Genomic DNA, 23,575 nt, shown 5'->3' on the forward strand with positions numbered 1-23,575 from the left:
GGAAAGCTTTTATTCAGTAAATACTTATTTTTAGTCACATAAGAAGGTTGACTTTACTGTAGGCATTACACTTCATAAACAGAACGTGTCTGTTTAAACTCTGTTGGAGACACAACAGTGAAGAAAAAGTTCAAAAAATGAAAAGAAGCAACAGTTGCCAGCAACAAAAGGGAATAAACACAGGGAAAATCAAAAAAATATATATGTTTCTTGTTCCTTGGAGGCCATTATAAGTTACTTCTAGTAATTAAAACCAACTCTGAACTCCACAGTGCTGACAATAGGGTGAGATGTTGCTTTCCAGGCAGAGATAGAATTAATTATGCTGTGCTAGTTTGCCTCTATTGACTTGTGCCATGTTGTCTAGGATGACTCTATTGGAGCAGGGAGGTTAGACCAGATGACAGCCAGGGGCACACTGCACTAGAGCTGAGCTCATTCAAACACATCAAATTTCAAGACTGCAGTGCCTTTCCTGCTCCCAGGTACCCATTTTGTGATCCTGTGGCTTCCGCTTTTTACAATCCCCAATTACTGCCTTTATTTCAGAATCTGAAAAAAAAAAACAAACAACAAAAAACAACAACCAAACAAACAAAAACCCAGAAGGTAAATAAAATTATTGAAATTACTGAAATCTAGGCCTAACCTACACAGTCACTTTACAAGGGCATATGTATATGCTGTGGAGGGGAGCAAAACTAATCACACAGAAGAGGTCAGGTTGGAGGGGACCACAGTTGGCAGTCTGGTCCAACCTGCCTGCTTAAGCAGGATCATCCTAGAGCACATGGCACAGGATTGTGTCCAGACGGCTCCCAAATATCTCAGATGAGGGAGACCCCACAACCTCACTGCACAATCTGTTCCAGTGCAGAAGCTTTTCCTCATGTTCAGCTGGAACTTCCTGTACATCAGCTGCTGCCTACATCAGTTGTCTCATGTCCTATTGCTTGGCACCGCCGAGAAGAGCCTGGAAATATCTGCTTACCGCCCCCCCACACTTTAGACATTTACAGACATGAATGAGGGTTCCTCTCTCCGTGTCTTCTCAAGGCTAAACAGGCTCTATGCATCTTATACGGAGCTCAACCCCGGTTGATTAATTAATTAGTTGTTATTATTATTTTTATTACTTACTATCGTTCTACGTTTCCACGTTGTACTCGGAAGAGGGGGAAGCTCTTCCCGCCCCCTCCCTGAGCGGAACTCCCGCCCTGTCGGGCGGTGCCAAAGGCGGAGGCGGTGCCTCGCACCGACGCCTACCCGCCAAGATGGCGGCGCCCGGGCCGCGGCGGGGAAGCTGAGGGAGCGCGCGCGCAGGTAACGGTCTCCCCCGCCCGGGCGCGCCTCACGCCCCCCGCTCGCCAGGGCCGCGCCAATCCCATTGCCCGCGGCTTCCTAAATCCCGCTCCTTTGGGCTCCCTCCCTGCCCGCGCCCAGCCGGTTCTCCCGGCCGCCCTCTGCCTCCGGAGTTCTCCCCTCCTCCAGCGTCCCTCCTTCACCGCTCCCCCGCTCGCTCAGTCCCGCCTATGGAGCCGCCTGCTCCCCGTACGCGCTTCTCTAGCGGCGGGACACTCCCTTCCGCCACCCCGGGGCTGAGTTAAATGTACTGGGCCTCATCAAGCAGTTCCCAGGACCTTAACTCAGTTTCCCGCGTGCTTTCTTTATCTTTTCTAATGTTTTCTGTGTGAGAGGAGGTTTAGATTGGGTATTAGGAGAAGGTTCTTCAAGCCTGACAGAGTTCAAGAAGTGCTTGGACAATGCACCTGGGCACATGGTGTGACTCTTGCAGTATCCTGTACAGCGCCAGGAGTTGGAGTCGGTGTTCCTTGTGAGACCCTTGTAGCTGCGGACGTTCTGTGATTTATTTCTCTATCAGACCAGCCCATTCTTTCTTTCTTGGCATACCTGCCTGAATAAGGCGGTTTTAGGCTTATAACCTGCTCCGTGCAAGACCCACACAGCGCTGAGCCAGAGTGCCCTTAACTGGGACAGGGCAGAGAGCTCTGCTTGTCCTAGTCCTATGCACACAAGCCTAGAAAGGAAAAAGAGCTTAGTGATGCGTCTTTTGGATTTGATTATCATCTGTGGTATGCATCATGGCTTGGCCCAACACGTGGCTGGCTGACCATTGCATCTTGTACATGACAGTACCTGGGAGTGGGAAGGACACTGCGGTTCTCTTTCTCATCCTGAAATTCTATTTGTTTGAATGACTTTAGCGCTAGTGCTGTGTGCCCCTGGCTGTGGCTGTTTTCTCACTCCCACCCACTGCTCTGACCCCTGCTTGGGTGACCTGTAGGGCCTGAGGTCACCCAAATGTGCCCTCTCAGGCATGGCATTGCCTGGTGGGCTTCCCCTATGCACAGGCACGGGGTCTGTTTTCTTTCTGTCTTAGAATCACAGAATCAGTATGTTGGAAAAGACCTCTGAGGTCATGTCCAACCTATGGCTGAACCACCACCTTGTCAACCAGACCATGGCACTGAGTGCTGCCTCTGTTCTTTCCTTAAACATCTATAGGGATGACCCTGGGCAACCCATTCCAATATCTTATCAACCCTTCTGGGAAGAAATTCTTCCAATGTAAACCTCCCCCTGTGCAGCTTGAGACTGTATCCTCTCATCCGCTAGTCTCCCTTCAGTGAAGCATACTTGCTTTGTAAATCAGTAGTGCTGAAGCTGGCTTGCATAAGGAAGCACTCCTTTCTGTCGTAAAATAGATCAGTATAAGTAAGACATAAGTAATGAGGAAATAACTAGTAAAAATAAGCAAAAAATCTTTTGAATCCTGAAATAATAATTTTGACATTAGTGTGATGTTATGGAGGGGGGAGGTTTGAGTCTCCTGAATGACTCGTGCACCTGCACTGGGAATCCTGAGTACAGTCCTGGATTTGTTTTTATTACAAATGAGCAAGATTATGGAGGGTAGCAACAAGAAATTCAAAGCACTGGTGTGACATAAGTGAAAAAATGTTTATAAGACCCTGCCTGATAAGTAAGAGAGAAAAGGAGCTATTCTATAGATAGGTAATGGGACAGGCAGCGAGGGTTTGTGTATGCATATATGGTGAATGTTAAAGGAAGCATAACTCCCACTAGCTTGCTGGGGATCTAATTTAGGTGCTATAGCAATTATTTCTGCTGGTAATGTTTCTACCTTACAGGAAATGCGTAAGTAAAATCTTATACAGAGTTTCTCTACACTGAGATTTTACTGATATAACTCTGCAAGGAAAATCCTGAACTGACTGAAATTGCTAGTTTGGTACAAGTGTATTGGTCTTAATTAAAAACAAAAAAACAAACAAAAAAAAACCCCACCAAGACACCAAAACCAATCATAGAGGATAGGAAATACCGATGTCAAAATGTCTCTAAAAAAAAAAACAGGCAGTCAAGATGAGGAGGAAATCTCAGAGTAGAGGTTCCTTTAATACCATATTTCCTAGTGTAGGAAGTAAAGTCAGCAAATATCTTAACACTGATCCCAAATATGGAAATTGTTTGATCTTTCTCCCATCTGAGTAGCTTTAGAAGACTCTCTCTAAAGCATTTGAGGATTTAACTGGATTTTTAGTTGGAAAAGAAAGCCTTAGCAAAATAGTTGGATTAGACTATCTGGTTAAAATCTACTAATTATAGTCATCCTCCCCCACCTCTTTTCAGTGATAACGAATTCAGTATTTTTGCAGTATAATTTCATCCAACTTCCTCTTCTCTCTGTTTCATTCTGAATTTTTACTAACACCCTGTTAGCAATCTTCTATTCAGGCAGTGGAGCTTCTGGAACCTTTAATTGACTGATTATGCTTTTATGGGAGACTGAATGCAAGAATTTTATTTTATGAGATGTCTAACACAGTAGTTTTGTTCTGTGCAAAGGCCACAGTTAGATCTCGTGACTAAAAAATACTTATTTTTATAATTCCGACACGGAAATAAAATGCAAGTTCTGTGGAAAGCAGCTGAGTACTCCAAGTCGAGTTTAAATAGTTTCATAGCTACCAATTTTCAGTATAATCATAATAATAATTGAGTTCTTGTTATGTGTTGTGGCATGAAATACATATTTTTGTCTTTTCAGATGCCATAACCTTAATAATGCAGTCGGCTTATCAAAGAGTTGGCCCTTGTTCCTCGTGTTTGAAGAAACAACTTAATGGCTTCCTGGGATTAATTAAGTGGCAGAGAAGACTGGTTCCTGCTTGTGTGAGAGCTATTTACAGTGAGACAGGGAAATGGGAAAAAAACTATGGGCTGGAGACAAGAAAACGAGTTGAAAATTGGTGGCTCCCAAGAATAAAGGATCAGTTCTGCAGAATTTCAGAAACTGATGTAAGCATTATGAGAAATTTGGAGATTACATGTTTGATACTTTTATTTTCTCGGAATGGAATTAGATGAAACTTACTTAGTACAGATGGTTTATGATTAGATGTGCATTACATTTCAGAGGAAAATGCTTTCTTGTAGATTATTAGGAAATATTAATGAAATAAATTTAAAAAGTAATAAAAATATCCTGAGGAAAAATATAGTGATAGGCAAAGTATAAACATGTAATTTTAGGAAGTGTTTAAGTAATCAATTCTTTCTCTGCATATTATACAATATTTGGCAATTAATTATTTAAAGTATTAAAGAAACATCTCTTCATAACTTCTGTAAACAATTTTCTCAAGGTTCTGTTCCCAATGTTATGACAAATCTATTACACTACACCCTATGACTCACTAAAGTCTGTGTTAAGGGAAAATGATTTTTTATTATTTTCTGGTTTACAGTCTCATAGGATTAGTAAGTGACTTGAAGAAAGACAAAGTTTTCCCATGCAATAAAAGATCTTGAAAACAACAGTATCTCAGTCTCTGATTCTTTTTGCCTTCACAATTTTTCTGTCACAATGGATAAAAAACACTTTTGTGGCCCTTTATATGCTTTTGTTCATCTCCCTTAAAATGTGCCTTTTCTCTGACAAAAAAAAATTCTATCAAAAATGTTGAAGAGAGGAAAGAGCTTGCATATATACCTGTAACAGGCAAAGCATTAATTTAGACTTGTGTTTTTGATATACATATATAAATAGGAATCATATATAGCATACATATGCATAGTTTTAAATTGTATTTAAATATTTTTGTTTTATCCTTACAGTTGAAGTAGGTTTAATAGTATTTCATATTAAGAGGCAAATACTGTGTATTGTTGCAATGAAATAGATTATTTCTCATTTTGCTGTGATTGAACAAACGTGATAAAAGAAATATTATTTGACAAATACTAACAGAGTTTTATGCAGAACAGTAAAAGCTGAAAGCTGCCTGTAATTTTTTTATTAATAATGTAAGAAAAATAATGTAAGAATTTAGCAAGTATCAATGATACTTTATAATATCAATGTATCAGTGATTAATTCAGTGGTAATCAAGATGTATTAGAAATAATTGATGTGAGAGAGGATTTGTGATTTCTTTGTAATTTTTGTCTTTGTAAGTGAACCTAAGTAAATGAAAATTTTAGATTCTTTTCATTATGCAAAATATTGTTTGCAAGATGTGTTTGGATCTGAGTGTACATAGTGAAACTGAGCAGTTTGTCTTTAGCAGATGTTCATGCAATTGCAAATGATGTGGTTGCTCTGGGAGTTACTGCAGTTCAGCTGAGAAAAAGCCACTGGCCAGGAGTATGCGCTGTGTTTATTGTAGATACAAAGTAAAACATTAATTATTTAAACTGTTATGGGAACTGTTTAATGTGTTATGTTTTCATGTTTTTGTTGGGGCAGACTAAGAACACGTAGATAATCAGTTGCAGATGCTACAGTGGCAATTGTGCTTTGTTAAGCTTCAGTTCTGTCAATGTAGTTTTTTTTGAGTAAAAGTGAATTAATTTTCATAGCATTAAAGTGCCTTAGAAGTGTCAGTATAAATTGATGAGATGGCAGCAAAGTCTGATAAAAATCTCCATTTACAGCCCCAAAGAATTTGATCCAATGAACTTTGTCAGTGCTCACTTGGATCACTTCCAGCAGAACCATGTTTCTCTTTGTGGTGTTGTGTAGTAATTTATAATGTACGTGTGTATTTATGCAAGTGAAATGTTAACTCATGTAGTTACTAGTTTCTAAAAATTTCTTTCTAGAAATCAAGACCAAAATTTTATGTGCTTTCTATGTTCCCATATCCCTCTGGGAAGCTTCACATGGGCCATGTTCGTGTCTACACCATCAGTGATGCAGTAGCTCGGTTCCAGAAAATGAGAGGGATGCAGGTAAGAATAGATCAGTGGTAGTAGGACTGGGTGGGGGTTTTTTTATATTTTAATATAATAATTAATCAGGAAATTAGTATTTTCTAAAATCCAGGAAAGTGGAATATGTGCTACAGGTGTGTAGATAATGACTCATTAATCTCTAAATATTGAAATTTGAGACTTTTATTAAAGCTGGTGGCGTTCAGAACTCACAGTTGGTAAGAGTTGGTTAGAAGCTACCTCAGATTATAACAGCTGATGGTGTATGAGGTGCCTGAATCTGCTGATGTGTGGCACAGTGTCACTGTGACCTGTGGGCCACACAGTTTCTGTGAGAGGAGACTGACAATCCTCCTGCCATCTGGGTGGGACCGGGGGAAGGAAAATATGTACCTGGCAAGAGAAAATAGACCACCAAAATCAACTGTTTTTGCCTCTTCTCCTGAGAACCAATTCATGCCATTTGTCAGACAAAGAGGGACAGGACAGCCTCTGTGCCAGCTGGGAGAAAAACCTCTTCTTTTTGTGACTTCTGCAATTTAGATGAACAGGATTATGCCACATTTTGCAGCATGTATGTGTAGCTGAAAGTTTCTGTTTTGTAGCACCTGGCCCCTAGGCTTGCCCATTTCAGCCTTGCTCTGAATGTCTTCTGAAGGTGCAGGCCTACAAGGTAGGCAAAGCCTAACTTTCTTGCTACATATGCAGGGAGAAATCCCATTTTTCCTTCCACATTTCTGTTTCCCAGTTTCCCCCATGCCTGCCATAATTTCTCCCTTGCTCCCTTCTGTCTCTCCGTTAGGTTGAAAGGGTAGCTGAGAGCCTTGTCCTTTCAATCTGCAGTGGGATCCTGGCTGGCATTCTGCAGTAAAGGCTGGCAAGGTAAAATTTGAAGGATGTAAGGAAGGTATGGGAGAGCCGTGGCCTAAGTGACAGCCATATTACAGAGGAAAGACAGTTGGTAGAGGGAAAATGTGAAGAATCTGGGAAAACAGTAGGAAGGAGGAATATGAAGAGAGAATGGAACAAAAAGAGAAAAATAGCGTAGGCAAGGATCTAGGATGACAGGAAGGAGTCTCTCTAATGTACAAGAGAGAAGGAGCAGCTCAGGAATATAGGTATCAACCAGAAAAGAGTACAAAGAAGAAGAAATTGAGAAAGAATTGTTAGTTCTAGTGTTAGAACTTAGTGTTACTAAGTGCAAGAAGCATTTCCTGGATTTATCACCATCCATGAGACTCTGATAGGTATTGTCACTGCATTATTCAGTGTGCTGTCTTTCCAAATACTATGTGTTTTATGCCAGTGATGAACATACCATGCACTGAATGCTTGCTGCTGCTTTACAGACATGCATGCTTAGGCTTTCAAAATTACAGGAAAAAGAAGTAACTGCCTTAGACTTTAAATGAGAAAATATCCCCAGTGTCTGTTTTATAACACCTTTCCTGAATCTTCTGAATGACCACAACTTGGATCTCACTAAAAAAATTGAGTTAATGAGGCATTTGAAGGGGTGCTTGATTCTTGCTTTATGTTAAGACCATTGATGAAATGTCATTTCAGGATGTAGCCATCTCTTATCAATAGCAGCAAAGGTAACCAGTAAATTGCTGTTCAGAAAGATGAAAACTTGCTTCTTTTATTTGTGAAAATAATTATCTAGATCCAGTAGCATGCTCTAGTTGTAAACTTTTGAATACGAGTTAAGTAAGCACCTTTAATAGAAACATTTGGAGGAAAGTGAAAAGGTAATATAATTCCAATGAAATGCAAGAGCCACCATGCCAACAAGTTTTTATTTCCACATTTGTCTATTTTTCTCCAGAAAAACTTTTCCAGACTTTTCAAGTTTTTACATCCTGCATTTCGGCATATTTTTATATTTCATATAAAAATTACCTTGAACAAGTGCGTGTAGAACATGCTAGATTTCTAAAAATACTTGTATCTTCTGTTATGTTAACCAGTTTGAACATCTATTTTTGACTAAAGATGAGCAGCCAAAGAATTTAACTTTCATTTGCGATAAAGAGACATTAAAAATCTCTCAGATGATTTTCTGAGTATATCAGATTAAGAGACATTGTGTTATTGATGTACATTAACTTGCTGGAACTTACATTTAGCTTAAAAAACTTTTCCTTTATTACCCATGTTCATTTCTCCATCACATAGAACTAGAGTCCATATAATTGATTTTTTCTTTGCAATTAATTTATCAGCCTCTAAAGTTCTCTCTGCCCTTTTTCATGGTTGTACAATCTGTCAAAGGTTATTATGATGTTTCCTATATTGTGATGATATGGTTATATCATAAACCATATATCCCTTGATATATGACATCAGTATTGATATATTTGATATAGTCCCCAGAAAAAGAAATTTGACTGTGTATTCAAGGAATTACTGGAATTCTTCAGTATATAAAAAGAAAGAATGCTTTAGAAACAAAACACAATGTTGGTATGCATAATTTTGAAGATATTCCACTGATATCTGTTTCTTTCTCAAAATTCAGCTTTAATATTGCATGTTTGAAAGCCTAGAGACTGCTAATTTTTCTCCAGCCAAAAATCTGAGTAGAAATGAATCCATTTCAGGCATTCATATGCAAGGTTAGGGTAAGATTTTTGAGTGGTAATGTTGTTTAAACTTTACATCCTTCATTTTCAAATATAAAAAAGTACAAGGGAATGAGGAATGTTGGGCTGGTACCATGAAAATTACAGAGAAAACCATTCAGATTTACAGCTCCCAGGGAAAGCTGCAGACTATGATGTATATTTGTTATTTAATAACCAGTGAGGGGAAACTATAGAGTGTCTATAGAGTGTATGTAGTTGACAAGAATATATGATTAAGAGAGCAATTTATGTTGAATAAGGTGGAAGTATTTTTCATAAAGAATGCCTTCATTAGAAAACAATAAATTAGTTACCTATTTATTTAATCTGAACAGGCAAGAATGGGCCCATATTTTGTAATATTTTGGTGAGGATAGGCTAGAATACATTTACAAAGGGATTAGAGGTCCTTTAGACCTTCTTTAGAATGCAGTTGTGTAATTTCTTCATACTGGAAGTATTTTGAAATTTTAACTGGGAAAGTTTTTAATCATTTGGGTTCTGTTGTGGTTTTGGTTTTTCTAAAATGTAACATTAGTATTAAATTTTTTTTGAGCTCCATAAGGTCTGATTTTGTTTCAGTTAAAATAATCTAGAGAGGTAATGCACACTGAACTCCACAGATATTCTCCAGAAACCTGTACTGCACCAGCACTTTAAGTGTGAAAATACATATCTATTGCTCTTTTCTGCACCTTGTTTCTGAAAGAAATACTGCTTCAAAAAACTAGATGAAAGTGTTGTGAAGTGTTGTCTTGTTCCAGCGCTCATTCTTCAAGGACTTGTAGGCAGTGCATGGGAAGCGAGCTGTCATGCACTTGGATTGGGTTGCTGGATAAATGATTTGTAGAGTACATCTGTTTTAAGATAACTTGTTTATATTTTGATTACTGAAGATGAAGTTTGAAGTCTCTGCATGGGAAATGTAAGCCATATAGATTACTTAGCATGAGTGCACTGAGCTGATCTTTCTGGAATGTGTTAAGGGTGACATGTTTCTTGAAGTGCCATTGAAACAGTTTTTGTATATGGAGAGTTCGTCATCTTATTACAAAAATATATATTATAAAATGCTATGAAAAAGTAATTTATGTATTTTAAATTAAAAATTTGTAGCTATTAATAAATAAATCCAGAATTATGATGTGTAGTTTCTGGTTGCGTTTACTCTGTGAATTTACATGCATGTTGTGAATTCAAATGTAGGAGTTTTGTAAGAAGTGATTTCCTATTCATTATTTGAGAGTGCTGTGTAGAAGTGATAGAGATATTCATGGTGATTTTCACTATGGCTGATTTCCAGTCTGCTGTTGCTCTTGGAAAAAAATATTTACCATTACTTTATCATGCTGTCATTAACATGTTTTTGATAAACTCCGAAGTAGATAATTTGTGCCTCGCAGAGGACTGAGAATAATTCCCTTAGTGATCAGTAAACAAGAGTGATTGCGTTCAGTAGTTCTTGGGGTGTCTTCTTAATGAAACTGGTACCAAAGGAAGATGAGAGAGTTGTTCAGAACTGAGAATAGTCCTTTCTGTAATCAAATCAGGGTGAAATTCCTGCATGCTAGAATCACACTGTACTAATTATTTCTTAATTTATACTTAATCTGGGATGGATGGGATTAGAATATAGTCAGTGATATTTCAGCAAGACCCCTAAATGACTTAAAGACTGTTATATTTTTATCCATACATAGCTTCTTTTAAATTGGATGTCTTTTCATTAATTGTTTTCCCTTTCAGCAGTGAATCTTAATATTCTTGAAATTGCAAAAGTGAATGGTATTGAAGCCAGACAGGCAACTTTAGTTAAAAAACTGTAATTAATAATCAGTAAGATGAATTATTTCAATACAGATCTATGTTCTGATCATCACTAGCTGCTATTCTCCACCTTTTTTTGTGTGAGGTTGTTATGTCCTTTTGTCAGGTTATTTCATGTAGTATAAATCAAGTAGCAAATATTGCAAGTATTGTGTGTGAAATGAATCTTATTTAATTTCAGTTTTCTCATAGCCTGTACTGAAAGTGTTAATGAGCTCACTCTGTTTTGTTTTGAAAGAAAAAGAGAAAATGAGCTATAATTTTAAATGTAATTGTGTTAGAAAAGAATGTGTGAGATTAAGGAGGCAAAAGACCACTTTGTTCTCTAAATGTGTGTGGTACTATGTGAATGTTGAATAATTTCTCATATTTTTTGTTTTATGATATTAAAAACAAATGGACATTTTATATTTTGATAGAAATCTGTATGGGTTTATTATTTCAAAAGTGCTTTCTCTAATATGCAGCACTATGTTGCAGAGAAGCATTTAAGTACTCCTTTTTAGAATGTACACACTGGTCAAAAATTCCTTATTTTAATCTATTTCCAGATTAAAATATGTGTCTTATCTGCTTGGGGGAATTGTTTGTTTGTCTGATGGTAATTTTTACCTGTTGTGTAATGCCATCTATTACCTGTAACAGTTAAAAGAGAATCTAGGCTTCACTCAGGTGAATGTCTTGTATTTAAAGTGTGCTGTAAATATGTCAGTTTACATCAGATTTTCAACAAGTTCAGCCCACTGTAGGGAGCCAGTGGAAGGAGCAGCCATCCTTTCCCCTCTCCAACTGCAAGTCCTGGCTGTCTCATGTGTCTATGATTGCACAATTGCGAGATCCACAGTGGAGCTAGGGGTGTTTTCTGAAACTTGTAATCATGGATTGTCTGTTTTGTCAGCCTGTTTTGGTTAGTTCATGTTGAGTGTGTCATGGGACTATAAGTAGGGATAGGAATGTAGGTTTTGCTGTATCAATTCAAATCACTAATTTGTCAGCAACCCTCTTAATTTTCATTTCTGTTCATCTTCTTTTATTGCACATTCTCTGAATTAAATATATTTATTTGCAGGCCTTTCTGACACTGATTCTGCTGTCTTTCTTAGAATTTACAATTCATTGATCTGAGTGTAAGAACAGTATGTCAGCTCCCTGGTTATATTTCTGAGACATACTGAGCACACATCAGGAGAGCAAATGTGTTCTTTGTGTCCTTACAAAGACGGAAGAAAATTCACTGAATCACCAGTCCTGGTTATATTGATGGAGACTTAGAACTGCATGTTATGAGATCATTGTCAGCTCTGTGTTATGTAGTACACTGATCTCACCTACTGATGTCAGTGTGATGAGCTGATTGTTAGAGCAGTGAATAGATGAAAATGCTCTGAGAGGAAAAGCTGTGATCTCAGCATTGAATCAGGGGAGTTTCTGTGTCTTTCTCCCCTTGGTCCCACAATAGCACAAAGAGCTCTAGCCATTGCTATCAACAGATGTTTGACCATGCTGTGAAATGATTCTTAAAAGGGCTTCAAGCCAGAGTCTTTGGGATCTAAAATATTTCAAGATGCAACTGTTTTTAATAATTTGTTCCCAAAAAGACCACTCTGTGTGGTAGTTACTGAGCACATTTGTTCCCCATGTGCTATTTAATAATTTCCTTGTAATGATTTATGCTCCCGTGCAAACCGTGTTAAGTGGTAGAAAATGCAAGTCTTTCATATTTGATCCTCCCTGATCTTGTGAACTTCTGAGGATCCGAAGTTGTGCCATGTGTGTTCAAGACTGACCTGGGAGTTTTCAGCATAAGGAGTTCACCTGTTCACTTCATTGTGAGGATAAACACACAGCTGCCTTTGGTGATTGCACTGACTGCCTTCTGCCATTGTAAAATGGCTGAAACTACAGCCTGCCTTCTTTTACCTGGTGTAGGCACCCTTAGGCTTATGCAGACTCCTGCTTAACAAGATAAAGTCATTATTTGTTTTTCTTTCTACTTGAAACTTAGAGAAAGTATTGTCTACCTAGAGAAGTTGTGCTTGGAAGAATGGTTACTGCAGTGAACAGAATGGATCTCTCAGTTGCATAAGGTTTAGAGGTTGCTGTTGAAAGCAATCAAGTCAGCATTCAGCAAAGTGATGACTTGTTTTTCTGCTCATCTGTCCTGCTAGAGAGAGCAGCTATGTTTTCTGCTAGTTAGAGCCAGTGACAAACCCATAAAAGAGCTACAGGGAATAACCCTTTGGTCTTCAAAACTGCTTTCCATTCTTTTCTTCCTAATTTTAATTTGTTTTGAACAGTCGAACCATCTTTTTTCCTTTGTGCCAACTTTTAACATGTTAGTTGCATTTTTTCTTCTCCTCTTTCATTTCTCTTCAGATTTTTATGTTGAATAAGTGGAGTTAAGATGGCATTTTTGCTGCAGATTACAGCCAGGACGAGCTGACCTGTTGTTTAGACAAATGCATTTCACAAATCTTTCAAATCCATTCCTGGTAGAGAAGTAAAAGAGACAATAAACTTGAAATCATTTTCTAAACCACTGTGCATGTTACATTCATCTCTATAGCAACTACATAAATAGATCTATCCTGAAGGCTAATTTGAGGATATTTTTAATGTCTCTTTAAATTCAGTTTTCTGATTGAAACTTGAATTAGCATACTTCTTCAGACCTTTAACTTGAGGAATGCTATTGCTCATTAAATTGAACTTTTGAATCTGAAGAGTGAATATGATACTTTTGATAAATGCTAGAATTTGGAAGATCTGTGTGCACAGGTTACTCCTTCCAGCACTGATGGTACCGTGATACACATGAACTGTCTGGAGTTTCCTCAGCCCTTTTGGGGAGTCTGTAGCTGGTAGTGAAGTTGTTTTTCCCCCATCCTTTTGCTCAGGAGCATGAGAAATGAGACTGTGCCTTGCATTTGGCTGCCTGTGTGTATCCAGGAGATCATGAGAAGCCAAATTTTACAAAAATTAACCAAGAGTGATTTTTTTTTTTAATCTCACTTAGTGTGCATCAACTTGTAGTAAAAGAAGGCATTTGTAGGAATGTAAAGGCAGGGGATTAGTCTAGGGCATGTAAATAGAGAAAATATTTATTATACATAGGAAAAAAAAATCTGGGGTTTTTTCTGTCCAGAAATAGGTTGTCAGCAATACTAGCGGTCAAAAAGAACTGAGCTGCCTAAATTAATATTTAAATGTGTGCATAAAAAATTCTGTTGATATTTATAGCTTATGTAAAGCATAACTGTGGGTTTTTTTCTTTAATACCAATAGATTTCACTAGTGTGTGGATGGTCAGGGAGGGGAAGGGCTGGGCAGAGGTGTGCTTCAGTGGGGTGTTGAGAAGAGGTTTGGACTCCCAACTGACATGTTCCCTGTAAACTCCCCCCTCTGTATGTGAGGAAATAGGCAGTTAAGACTCATAATTTCTGGTACTATGGTGTGAAGAACAATAATTTGTCTGCTAGTTAGGAAAAGTTTGTAACATGGAATAGCATTCCAATTTCTGTTAGATTTAGACATCAAAAATGTGCTGTGCAGGGGACCTTACTGGGCTGGCTTGGATCACAGATGATCATAGGTTAATACCTTTGGTTTTGTTGCTGCACCAGTAGAGTAGCGATAGACAGCAGGTTTAATTTTAGATCAGTACCAAAAATGAGAATACTGAAGAGTCACATCTATTAAATCCTGTTGCTTTTACTCTGTGTTGGTGCCTAGGGCATCTTTATAAACACGTCTATAAAATATTTTTTATGAAATATCACATTAAGTCAGAAGATTGGAAACTGGTAGCAAAGAAGAATAAAAATAATTCAAAGTAGTGACAAAAGTAGCTCTTATGCTTCCAAAATAAGCAGACTTTTCTGATGGAGCTATATTATGAGATTAGCATGGCTGGGATTGCTCTTTTATGGCTTGTTTGCTTACATGCTACCAAGAAACATGTTCTTTATATAAATACATATTTTAAGGGGTAAAAATTTTGATTTCTTACAACTTATAAAATGTTAGTGATGTTTTGCTGTTGTTAAACGTGTGTAATTTTAATCATGATTATTGGATTTAAGCACATTTGGAGGTTAAGAAATAGAATTGACTTTATCAGGTAACCAATATATATGTATTTAATGACAGCATCTTAAACTGGCCTTTCTTTCTTTGATTATTAAACAGGCTTCTGAATACATACAGTATTACTAGATTAGTTTTCTAAATAATGTGCCCGTTAACAGAAAACATGCATCTCTCTTTCAACAGAGATTATCTGTTATATTTTTTAGTAAACTTTTTTCCCCGTGTTTATTTATTTGTGTCATGAAATAACAATTTGTCAGTCTGTAGTCTATATTTGCATAAGATATTTCAGTAAAATTTGACAAAAACTGTTTTTCCTCCTTTTCTTAATTTTATCTGGTGAATTCAAAGTTATTGTAGGGTATTTTTCATGTATTTTGTTTTTCAGCACAAAGTAAAAAAATAGTAGGCTACACATCAGTTATAGTTATAAAACTGTTGGTTGAATTATTTTTATTTAATGTCTTGTATTTTAGAATAAATATTTGGTTCTGTCCAGTGGTAACATCAACTGCCGATTTTACCACCACACAAACTTACAAAGAGCTGGTTTTTGTCACTGTCAGCCTTTTATTGAAATAGTCATGAGAGTTTATTGCATAATACTTTAAACTCCCTCTAACATCTCATTGTAGGTAACAAGTGCAGTTCATAGTCATCTTTTAAAGCAAAGCTGGCCATAGTTGGCAGATTTGGAAGAAGTTCAGTTTAGACAATGCAAATGCTGGAATGCCAAGCACCATTCATTATTCAGAGGCCTCTGTGTGTTGCTGATGCCATTCCAGAAAGTTGCATAACATTGAGGTTTTTGTTTTTGCTGACAGGTGATAAATCCAATGGGATGGGACGCGTTTGGTTTACCAGCAGAAAATGCTGCAGTTGAGCATGGACTTCACCCTGCAAGCTGGACACAAAGGTGAAATGAATTGAAATATGGAATTTTCATTGTGAATACCTGTACTGTGGCCCCCATAAATCAAAAAACAGAGCAAAACTAACATAGAAGAAAGATGGTACAGGAAAGAACAGGGTTATCTGAGACCAAGGTTGTTTGACAACATTTTATGGGACTGTGCAGATGACTCTGTTTTGAAAGATAAATATATTTGGATAATTTTCAAGGTTTAAATCTCAATTAATTTTAAATTGTAAAATACTAGAATATCGAAAGAGAAGTATTTCCCAAACACCCAAACCAGTGGGTATTAATAAATCAGAATGTCATTATGGTGAGATAGATCTTAGTATAGAATACACAGTAGAAAATTATGAGTTACATGGTGGGATTTACTAGCAGTCTTTGTACCATGTGAGAGAGGAAGGAGATAGTTGGGGTTTTTTGAGACTGGATCTTGGAAAGTGCTAAGCAGTCATTATTGCTGCTGATTTCTGTGAACATTTTTGGCTTTAGACCACAGAGTGGGGTGTTATGTTCTCCTAATATTTTTTAAAATTAGTAAGAAGTTACATAAGTAAACAGTTTCTTAAATTTTTTTGGAAACCAGTCTTCCTAAGTGCGGTTGACTGTTGTACTCTGGGTGCAATAATCCATCTGTGGTATCTTTATAGACTTTGGTCCATTTCCTTCTTTGATAATGGTGTTTCTTTGGGTTTTGTTCATGCCCGTTTTAAGATTCTTGATACTTTTCCAACTAATATAATATTAAATACTTGCAGTACTCAATTATTCAGCACTGCAAGTTTCTTCTGGATCAGAATTAAGTTCTTGGTTTCAGGACTGTCAACTTAGCCACTCTGGGAGAATAGATACTACTTTATCTGACAGAATGTGTTTTAGCAGGAAGGTAAAAGTCCCTAAGCAGTTTTAATCCATTTTACAGTATGTGAGTGAATTCCCACCAAGTCACTAATTAATATTGTGTAATTGTGGGTATTTTGGTAAAGTGTATTTAGTACATTTTCAAACTAAGCTTCACTTCATATCCTGATGTATCTTACTTTGCGTTTGTAATACAATCCATTCAGGGCAGCATCTAACCTGACAGTGTCACAGTTGATTAATGTTTATCTATGGCGATGCTGCCACCAGAAGTTTTCTAGTTCCTTGTCACCTCCCAGGATACATGCTCCCACCACCTCCTTTGCACTGGCTCAGCTGTAGGTTTTGTAGGCCACAGTTTTTCCTTGATCAGGCTATTGATCAGAGGGAAGAAAGAAAACTGGTGGGATTCTTTTGAAGAATTTTTGTAGGGTGTATCTTCAGCTGAATAGGTAAGCTGATTGAGGTCATTCTACAGCCACAGTCACATGATCACCAGAGCCACAGCAAAATACAGCCAGGCTAGCACTGCCAGAATAGAGCAGGATTAAGCTGATAGTAGAAGTGTCCCCTACTGCATTGAGATTTAAGAGGGCTCTTTGACTCAATCGCAGTAAAGCTAATTAAAAGTAGTAAGAAATGGTGCTTGAGTAATGCTTCCTTCAAACTGCAGTGCTGTATTTACTTTGAAGTTGCATTCAAATCTAGAGGAAAAAAAGTATTGCCTTATAGATAGCCTTGAAAATTGGACCAGAATACATTAGAGACTTTTATATGAGTATTCTGACAATTGTGAGTTTTACTGCTGGTGAGATAATAGTGTTTAGACGTTAACTAGTGCTTTTGATTTCTCGGAACTCTATAAGCACCAGATTTTTTATATGATCATATGTTTGAAATATCTTAAGCTAAGAATTTTTAATTTATTATCATTATTTTGCAGTAATATTCAACACATGAAGAAACAGTTTGATGCACTAGGTCTGTCTTTTACATGGGAAAGGGTAAGATTTTCTTTTTAAAATGGATACTGCTTTATTTTATTGTATGATGCAGCATTGAGACCCATGGAATTTCACCATTTTATTTATGACAATGCAAGCATCTTTGGCAGTGACCAGTTTAAGTTCTTAAACTGTAAAATTGAGCTTTTTATCAGATTTCCCTAATTTTCGACATGATGATATCATCTGATAACGTTAGTGTGTAGGAGAATCTTTAAAGTAATTTTGATTTTGTATTTGCTTTCTCGTCTCTTTGAAGTATCAATTTTCTGTATTAGAAATAAAGCAATAAATGGATATTTATGAAACAGCAATGCCTTTGTGCTAAGGTATGTGTTTTTTGAGGAGTTCTATTTTCAATGCATATGTCAAGGGTTTAAAGATAGTAAATTGAAATGGTGGCTTGGTTATATTATTCCAATTTTCGAAGTATAAGCCTGCATTTTCATAGATGTTCATATCAGGATCATTTTGGAAAACAGAAATTTTATTTAAAACACTAATGCTTGAGAATCAGGTGTTCACCTTAAAAAACTTACCAAACACAATCAGACATAAGAGATCATTTTCCAGATTAAAAAAAAAAATTCGTGTTTGAAGCGATTGTGAGATTATTGCGTTTACCAGTGAAACAAGTCAGTCACTACCTTTGTATTCTCAGCAACAGCTGTTGCTTATCACCTTAATATGATTTTGAGTAGAGTGACGGAGATGCTAATCTTGGATTTTTATAGCAGTATTGTAGATCTGAAAAGGAAAAGCATTAGTTTTCTGACAGTCTGAGACATGCCATCTGTTTCTTTAATCATGAAGGTGAAGTTTTTTAATTGTATATTATGCATCTAAAAAACCATTTCATCATGTCTCATATATGAAAGGATTTTTCAGTAAAGCCTTTTAAGTAAGATTTAAGTTTTCTTAGTAGCCAAAAAAGTTGCTCTGAAAATGAAAGATTTGTTGTGGAAGCTTCATTGCAAACATTCTTGACATCTAATGTTTAAAGCTGTTGATATCTCAGAGGTTGTCTGTATGTGTAATGCAGCAATCCTTGAAAACAGTGAAATCTTGTGTGTAGACTGTGTTATGGAACACACATATGCACACACACACACACAAGTTCAGTGATGCAGGTTGCATTTCAAGAAAATGGAGAAAATTAGTCTCCTGTGTATGAACTTCTATTTGGCCCTTCCGTCCTGAAGAACAGATGGAAAACTGGCAGTATTGAAAACCATGGCAAGAAGTAAAAGTACACAGGGAAAAATTGTCATCTCTGTGTACCTGTTTGAGAGCTAACCTTCAATAGCAAACTTACTAGTAAAGTAAGAAATACCTCCTTCCTAGTAAACTGTGTTTTGGTCAATGAACCTTCAGGACTCTCTGAATACTTGTGGCTTTGATACTCTGTTACTAACTCCATTTATATTGCTGTGCAATTGTAATGCTTTTGAATGCTCTAGGGACGCATAGTTGGTGTTTTTGAGAAGCAACGTTTTAAAACAGCTGAAAAATGTTGCATGAAACACAATACATTTTAGAGTTTTCACTCCTTATGACTTTTGTTCTACCTGGAAAGCTTGCCCTACTAACTGGAGTAAGAGTAACCTGAATGGTAGCCAAAGAAAGAGATGTATTTATTAATTGCAAAAAATTCATTATGCCAAAAATATTATGTGACCTCCAAAAGCACAGATATTTGAGCTGACCATAAAAGACCAACCTGTGGAAATGGAAGGGCTAAGCTGTGGCAGGGTGTTTTTACAGGCTGATAAAGCCTGCTTCTATGCAGGGCTCATTAGGCTGGGCAGAGCATCTTAGTGCCTCAGCTGTACTGTTTCTGGGCTAGCTGAAGTGTCTTTGCACAGAAAAGCACTGTGCTGTGCAAGTGCTTATCTTAAAAGTGAGCTATTTGAGGTAAGGAGTCTTTTTTACATAGTATTCTGTACTTGTATGGCTCTAAATCAGTGGCTTTCAAAATACTGTGACACTGCAAAAGACCCACTAGTATTAGTGACTCCTATGAGCAATCCAAGAAAAACAGATTTTATATGGGTTGGTCTAATTAACCAAGACCATTACACAAAACAGGCCTGTTTTAAATTTAATTTCATTGGTGTTGCTTAAGTCTGGCCCTTTGTTGTGCTACTGCACAGTACTTGCCACATAACGCTTGAGGGAACCCATTCACCTTACTTAGATCCTTATTTTGGTGTGTGGTGAATTGCCTTTTTAAAGTATGAACCTTTTATGTTAACTTTCTCTGTCCTCTGTGGTCAGCTTAGAGTATACGCTTACGTGATGGGAAGGAAATTTACATAAACTTTACATTTTACATATGGTAAAGGAGAAGTAGAAAAAAATTTTTAAAATCCATTTTGAGTACCTAGTGTATATTGCTGTCCTAAAGAGTCTGCCCAGTTACAAAGTCACATCTGGTGGTCAAGAGATTTGTGTCCAGGAGCATGAGGACTAGTTAAATCTCGTTGCTTGATAAAACTATTATGAACAAATCACAGTACACCTGTAATACTAGAAATTTCCTTTTATTTTTCTGTGGGTTTTTTTTTCTTTGTTCTCTCTGTCTTACAAATCAAAATGTGCAGGTATTTCTGTATTGTAGCTGTCAGTGAACTTACTTATCTAGTAAGATATCATATTAAAAGCTAGTTAGATTATTTCAGTCAGGTTACAAAGATGCTGTAAAATTGCTCTCCTAAACAGAAAATCTATGCAAATGAAAAATGAAATTAAATGCATAAAATAACTCTGTAAGTACTTTGCCTTAGAGTAGTTTTAAATACTAATGATTATGTGATTTTTTTTTACCTTAAACATGAAGGTATTTTAAGTCCCTCAAGTTAGAAGTATTATATTTGTAAATTGCTTTGAAAATGGTGTGGTTTTGAGGAGAGTTTTTTTTTTTACATCAGTAAGTGAGAGAACATTTCTATTCTGAACATTTATGTTTCTCAGATGGAAGGTTGAAAAACTGAAGTTTGAGCATGGAAAAAACATCTCTAAGATACATTAAAAACAAATGGAAAATTAAAAAATCCCCAGCATTATGTTTTGGTTTTAAGATAACTATAATCTGAGCTTTCCTGATGATCAGATTTTTCGAAAATACCACCCCAGACAATAGTAAACTGCCTGTCACTTCTTTGAAACAAGATTTGCAGGGGAATTAGGCAATATCATTTTCAATTATTCATATCATCAGCAACAAAAGATGAAGAGCATATAGCATTTTTCCTTCATTTTTTTTAGGAGTGTCATCAGACAGAGTGCATGTTCCCAGGAAGCCATCAGTTCACCACTGTTATTATCAGTCTGTAACTTTCTCCTAGAAAGTAGCTCATTCTGGGACGGTTTTTTAGTAATTTCAATTTCTGCATTCCAAGTGACATATTTTTTGCATGAGACTAATGTTCCCCGTCTGCTCTGTACATTAAAAAAATTAAATCTTTTCTTGATTTTCTTTGTGCAGATAATTTTCTATTTAGTTTTGACGTTGTCGTTTGCATGTACTGCCTAAGCATGCATAAAACCAACAGTAGATAGATTATTGCCTATGAATTTTTTTCTTATCCATGTACCATTGATAATCAGTGACCCTACTTATAATTCAATTAAAAAAAAAGAAACTGTTGATACAAGGCTACCTTTTTTTTCAAGAAAATATATTAATGCTCCAAAATGTAGGTACTGTATGACATTTCTATTTGTAGCAAATAAAGCATGAAACTTAGAGCATTTAAAATACAAATACTCAAATTAATTTAGACATGTAGGTTGGTGTAGCTCTAAATCTCTGAAAATCAAATAATTATACTTCTAGATGAGGTGGTGCATGCTCTTGAAAACCAAAATAGGCAGATAATTGATTAAAGACTGTTTTATCTTCCCAAATAGATTTTGAAAAAAATGCATTTAGACTTTTTCTTCTCGTCTCCCTTTAAAGAGGTGCAACATGCCTATCTTCAAGACAGAATATGACTGTGCTAAAGTAAATTTATTATTAATAAACTAGTCAATTGCTTATCTCCAGCCTAGTTATATGTTATTCATAAGGCCTTTATCTTCTAAAAAAATAAAATTTTTCATGCAGGCTATAAATACTGCTTTCATTTTTTAAAAAATAGCTTGAAAGTAGCTTGGAGTTGTAACTTTCTTTAAAATACAAGCCAAAACAAGTTATAAGGTTAGAGACTCATAATAGAAAATTGTCAGAAAGGAGCAGGTTTAGAACAAATAATGAATTTTAAAACAAGGTATTTGAAAATTAGTTTTTCTTTTATTAAACACCAAAATCTTTCATCCAATTTGAGTTGTTGCTTTTTATGGTTTTTAAATGCAGGATTCTTTACTATTAGTTATCCTTATTTTTGGTAGTCAAAAGGGACTTTTTAAATTAGATTTTAAAATAGTGAATGGCTTTTTGACCTTTGCATTGACCCATTGCTTCCCAAGTTGCAGTGGTATCAAATCCAAATTGTAATACTACTATTTAATCTGTAACTGAGTATTTATTTGCAAAAATAAACAAGTAACAAATCCCTCTGGTATGGTATTTGTTAGGAACAAATTAATGTGCTGCAATAAATGAATTAAACTAGGTAGCTTTTGGTAAGGATAGGGCTCTTTCCTATGCCTTGCCAGTATCTGCTCTTTTAAAATCAAGCCACCTTTATGGGTGATTTATTTTAATTGTTGTAATGAATTGTTTTAATGAATGAGTGTCATTCCTGTGGGAATACGGAACAGTAACAGTAACCAATGACAAACATACATTTTAGTGAGGGCATCTGTTTAAAGCTGTCAAAAGTGAAAGGCCAAATGGATGGGGGGAAGAGGGAGATGCCTTTCCTCCCATTTCGTATTACCTTTTGAAATACTGAGGTGATGGGTGATCACTAAATCTGTCACAGAGCACTGAAGACCACATGCAGTGGACAGCTATAGCAGCTAAGCAGCTTCTTACATATTGTTAGAAGAGTTCGATTTTTAGTAGGTATTTTATTTTTGCAAAAAATATGGTAATGTCCTGTTATATATATTCATTGTACTGCTTTAGGATATGGGGTTCTATATGTATCCTGTTACACCATTGCTCAGATTGCAAACGAGAAGCAGAAATGTACAGTTTTTGGCAGGGTGTAGCAGCTCCAACATGCTATTTTTTAAACCCTTTTATAAACTCTTTTGTGTATTTCTGAGTAAAGATAGTTCTGTTAAGGTTATGCAGATCTTTGTCATGCCTATAGAGTAAAAATAGAGAAGTTAACATTCACCTTAATTTAAGCATGATGGCAGCCTAATGTAAACTTTTTACAAGACATAATTAATTTAATCAAGGTAAGTAACTGGAATATACAGAAAATTATTTACAACAGTAAATCTTACTGTGTTAAATGATAGGAAAAAAATACCACCAAAACACATTTCAAGATTGGCAAGAGTTTGCTGGCTTATCTTCAGCAGCTCATTTCAATTGGTAATGATGTAAATTCTGTTTCTTCATAACTCCAAACCTTCATGGTTATAAAGTTAAATTCTGAGCTTGAGTGATCTTTTTGCATCTCAGTGACCACACAGCAGATTTTTTTTTTTTTTCAGTGATACAGTCTGCTGCATTTCTTTCTAAGAAATGTCTATTTACTCCTTGGGAGAGAACATGTTCATGGGATTCTGATCCCAGGAGTTAGCTGTATCTTGTAGCTCAAGCTTGCATGGTTTGTAACATGCTTGTTTAGATTGGGAAATGTAATCTTTTTGTTTCAGGTGACACACATCTGCCCTTCAGGGCCAAAAGGACAAATCTTCATTCACTTTTCTATTTTTATTTGACAGCTCACTTTTGTTGTCCTATCTACTTGCCTATTGCTCACATAATCCTATATTGTACTGGAAGCAATTGCATCTCTTCTTTTGTGTGTCTGATACTCCAGTGATGAAACTCTGTTTCCTGTAGTGGCATCACACTGGCA

At 36.5% G+C, this 23,575-nt stretch overlaps 1 protein-coding gene across 1 annotated transcript in view; it reads left to right on the forward strand.

Moving 5' to 3' along the window:
* Nucleotides 1-1,284: 1,284 nt before the first annotated feature.
* The window catches only part of LARS2 (leucyl-tRNA synthetase 2, mitochondrial), an 82,813-nt gene continuing 60,522 nt past the window's right edge, over nt 1,285-23,575 (forward strand). The window contains exons 1-5 of the mRNA XM_062509604.1: nt 1,285-1,323; nt 4,094-4,344; nt 6,151-6,279; nt 15,629-15,720; nt 17,528-17,588. Of these exons, the coding sequence (XP_062365588.1) occupies nt 4,111-4,344; nt 6,151-6,279; nt 15,629-15,720; nt 17,528-17,588 (516 nt within the window). The 5' untranslated portion in view covers nt 1,285-1,323; nt 4,094-4,110. The remainder of the gene's footprint in view (nt 1,324-4,093; nt 4,345-6,150; nt 6,280-15,628; nt 15,721-17,527; nt 17,589-23,575) is intronic.

Source organism: Cinclus cinclus, chromosome 1 (genome assembly GCF_963662255.1).
Source record: "Cinclus cinclus chromosome 1, bCinCin1.1, whole genome shotgun sequence".
NCBI classification, from domain to species: Eukaryota; Metazoa; Chordata; class Aves; order Passeriformes; family Cinclidae; genus Cinclus; species Cinclus cinclus.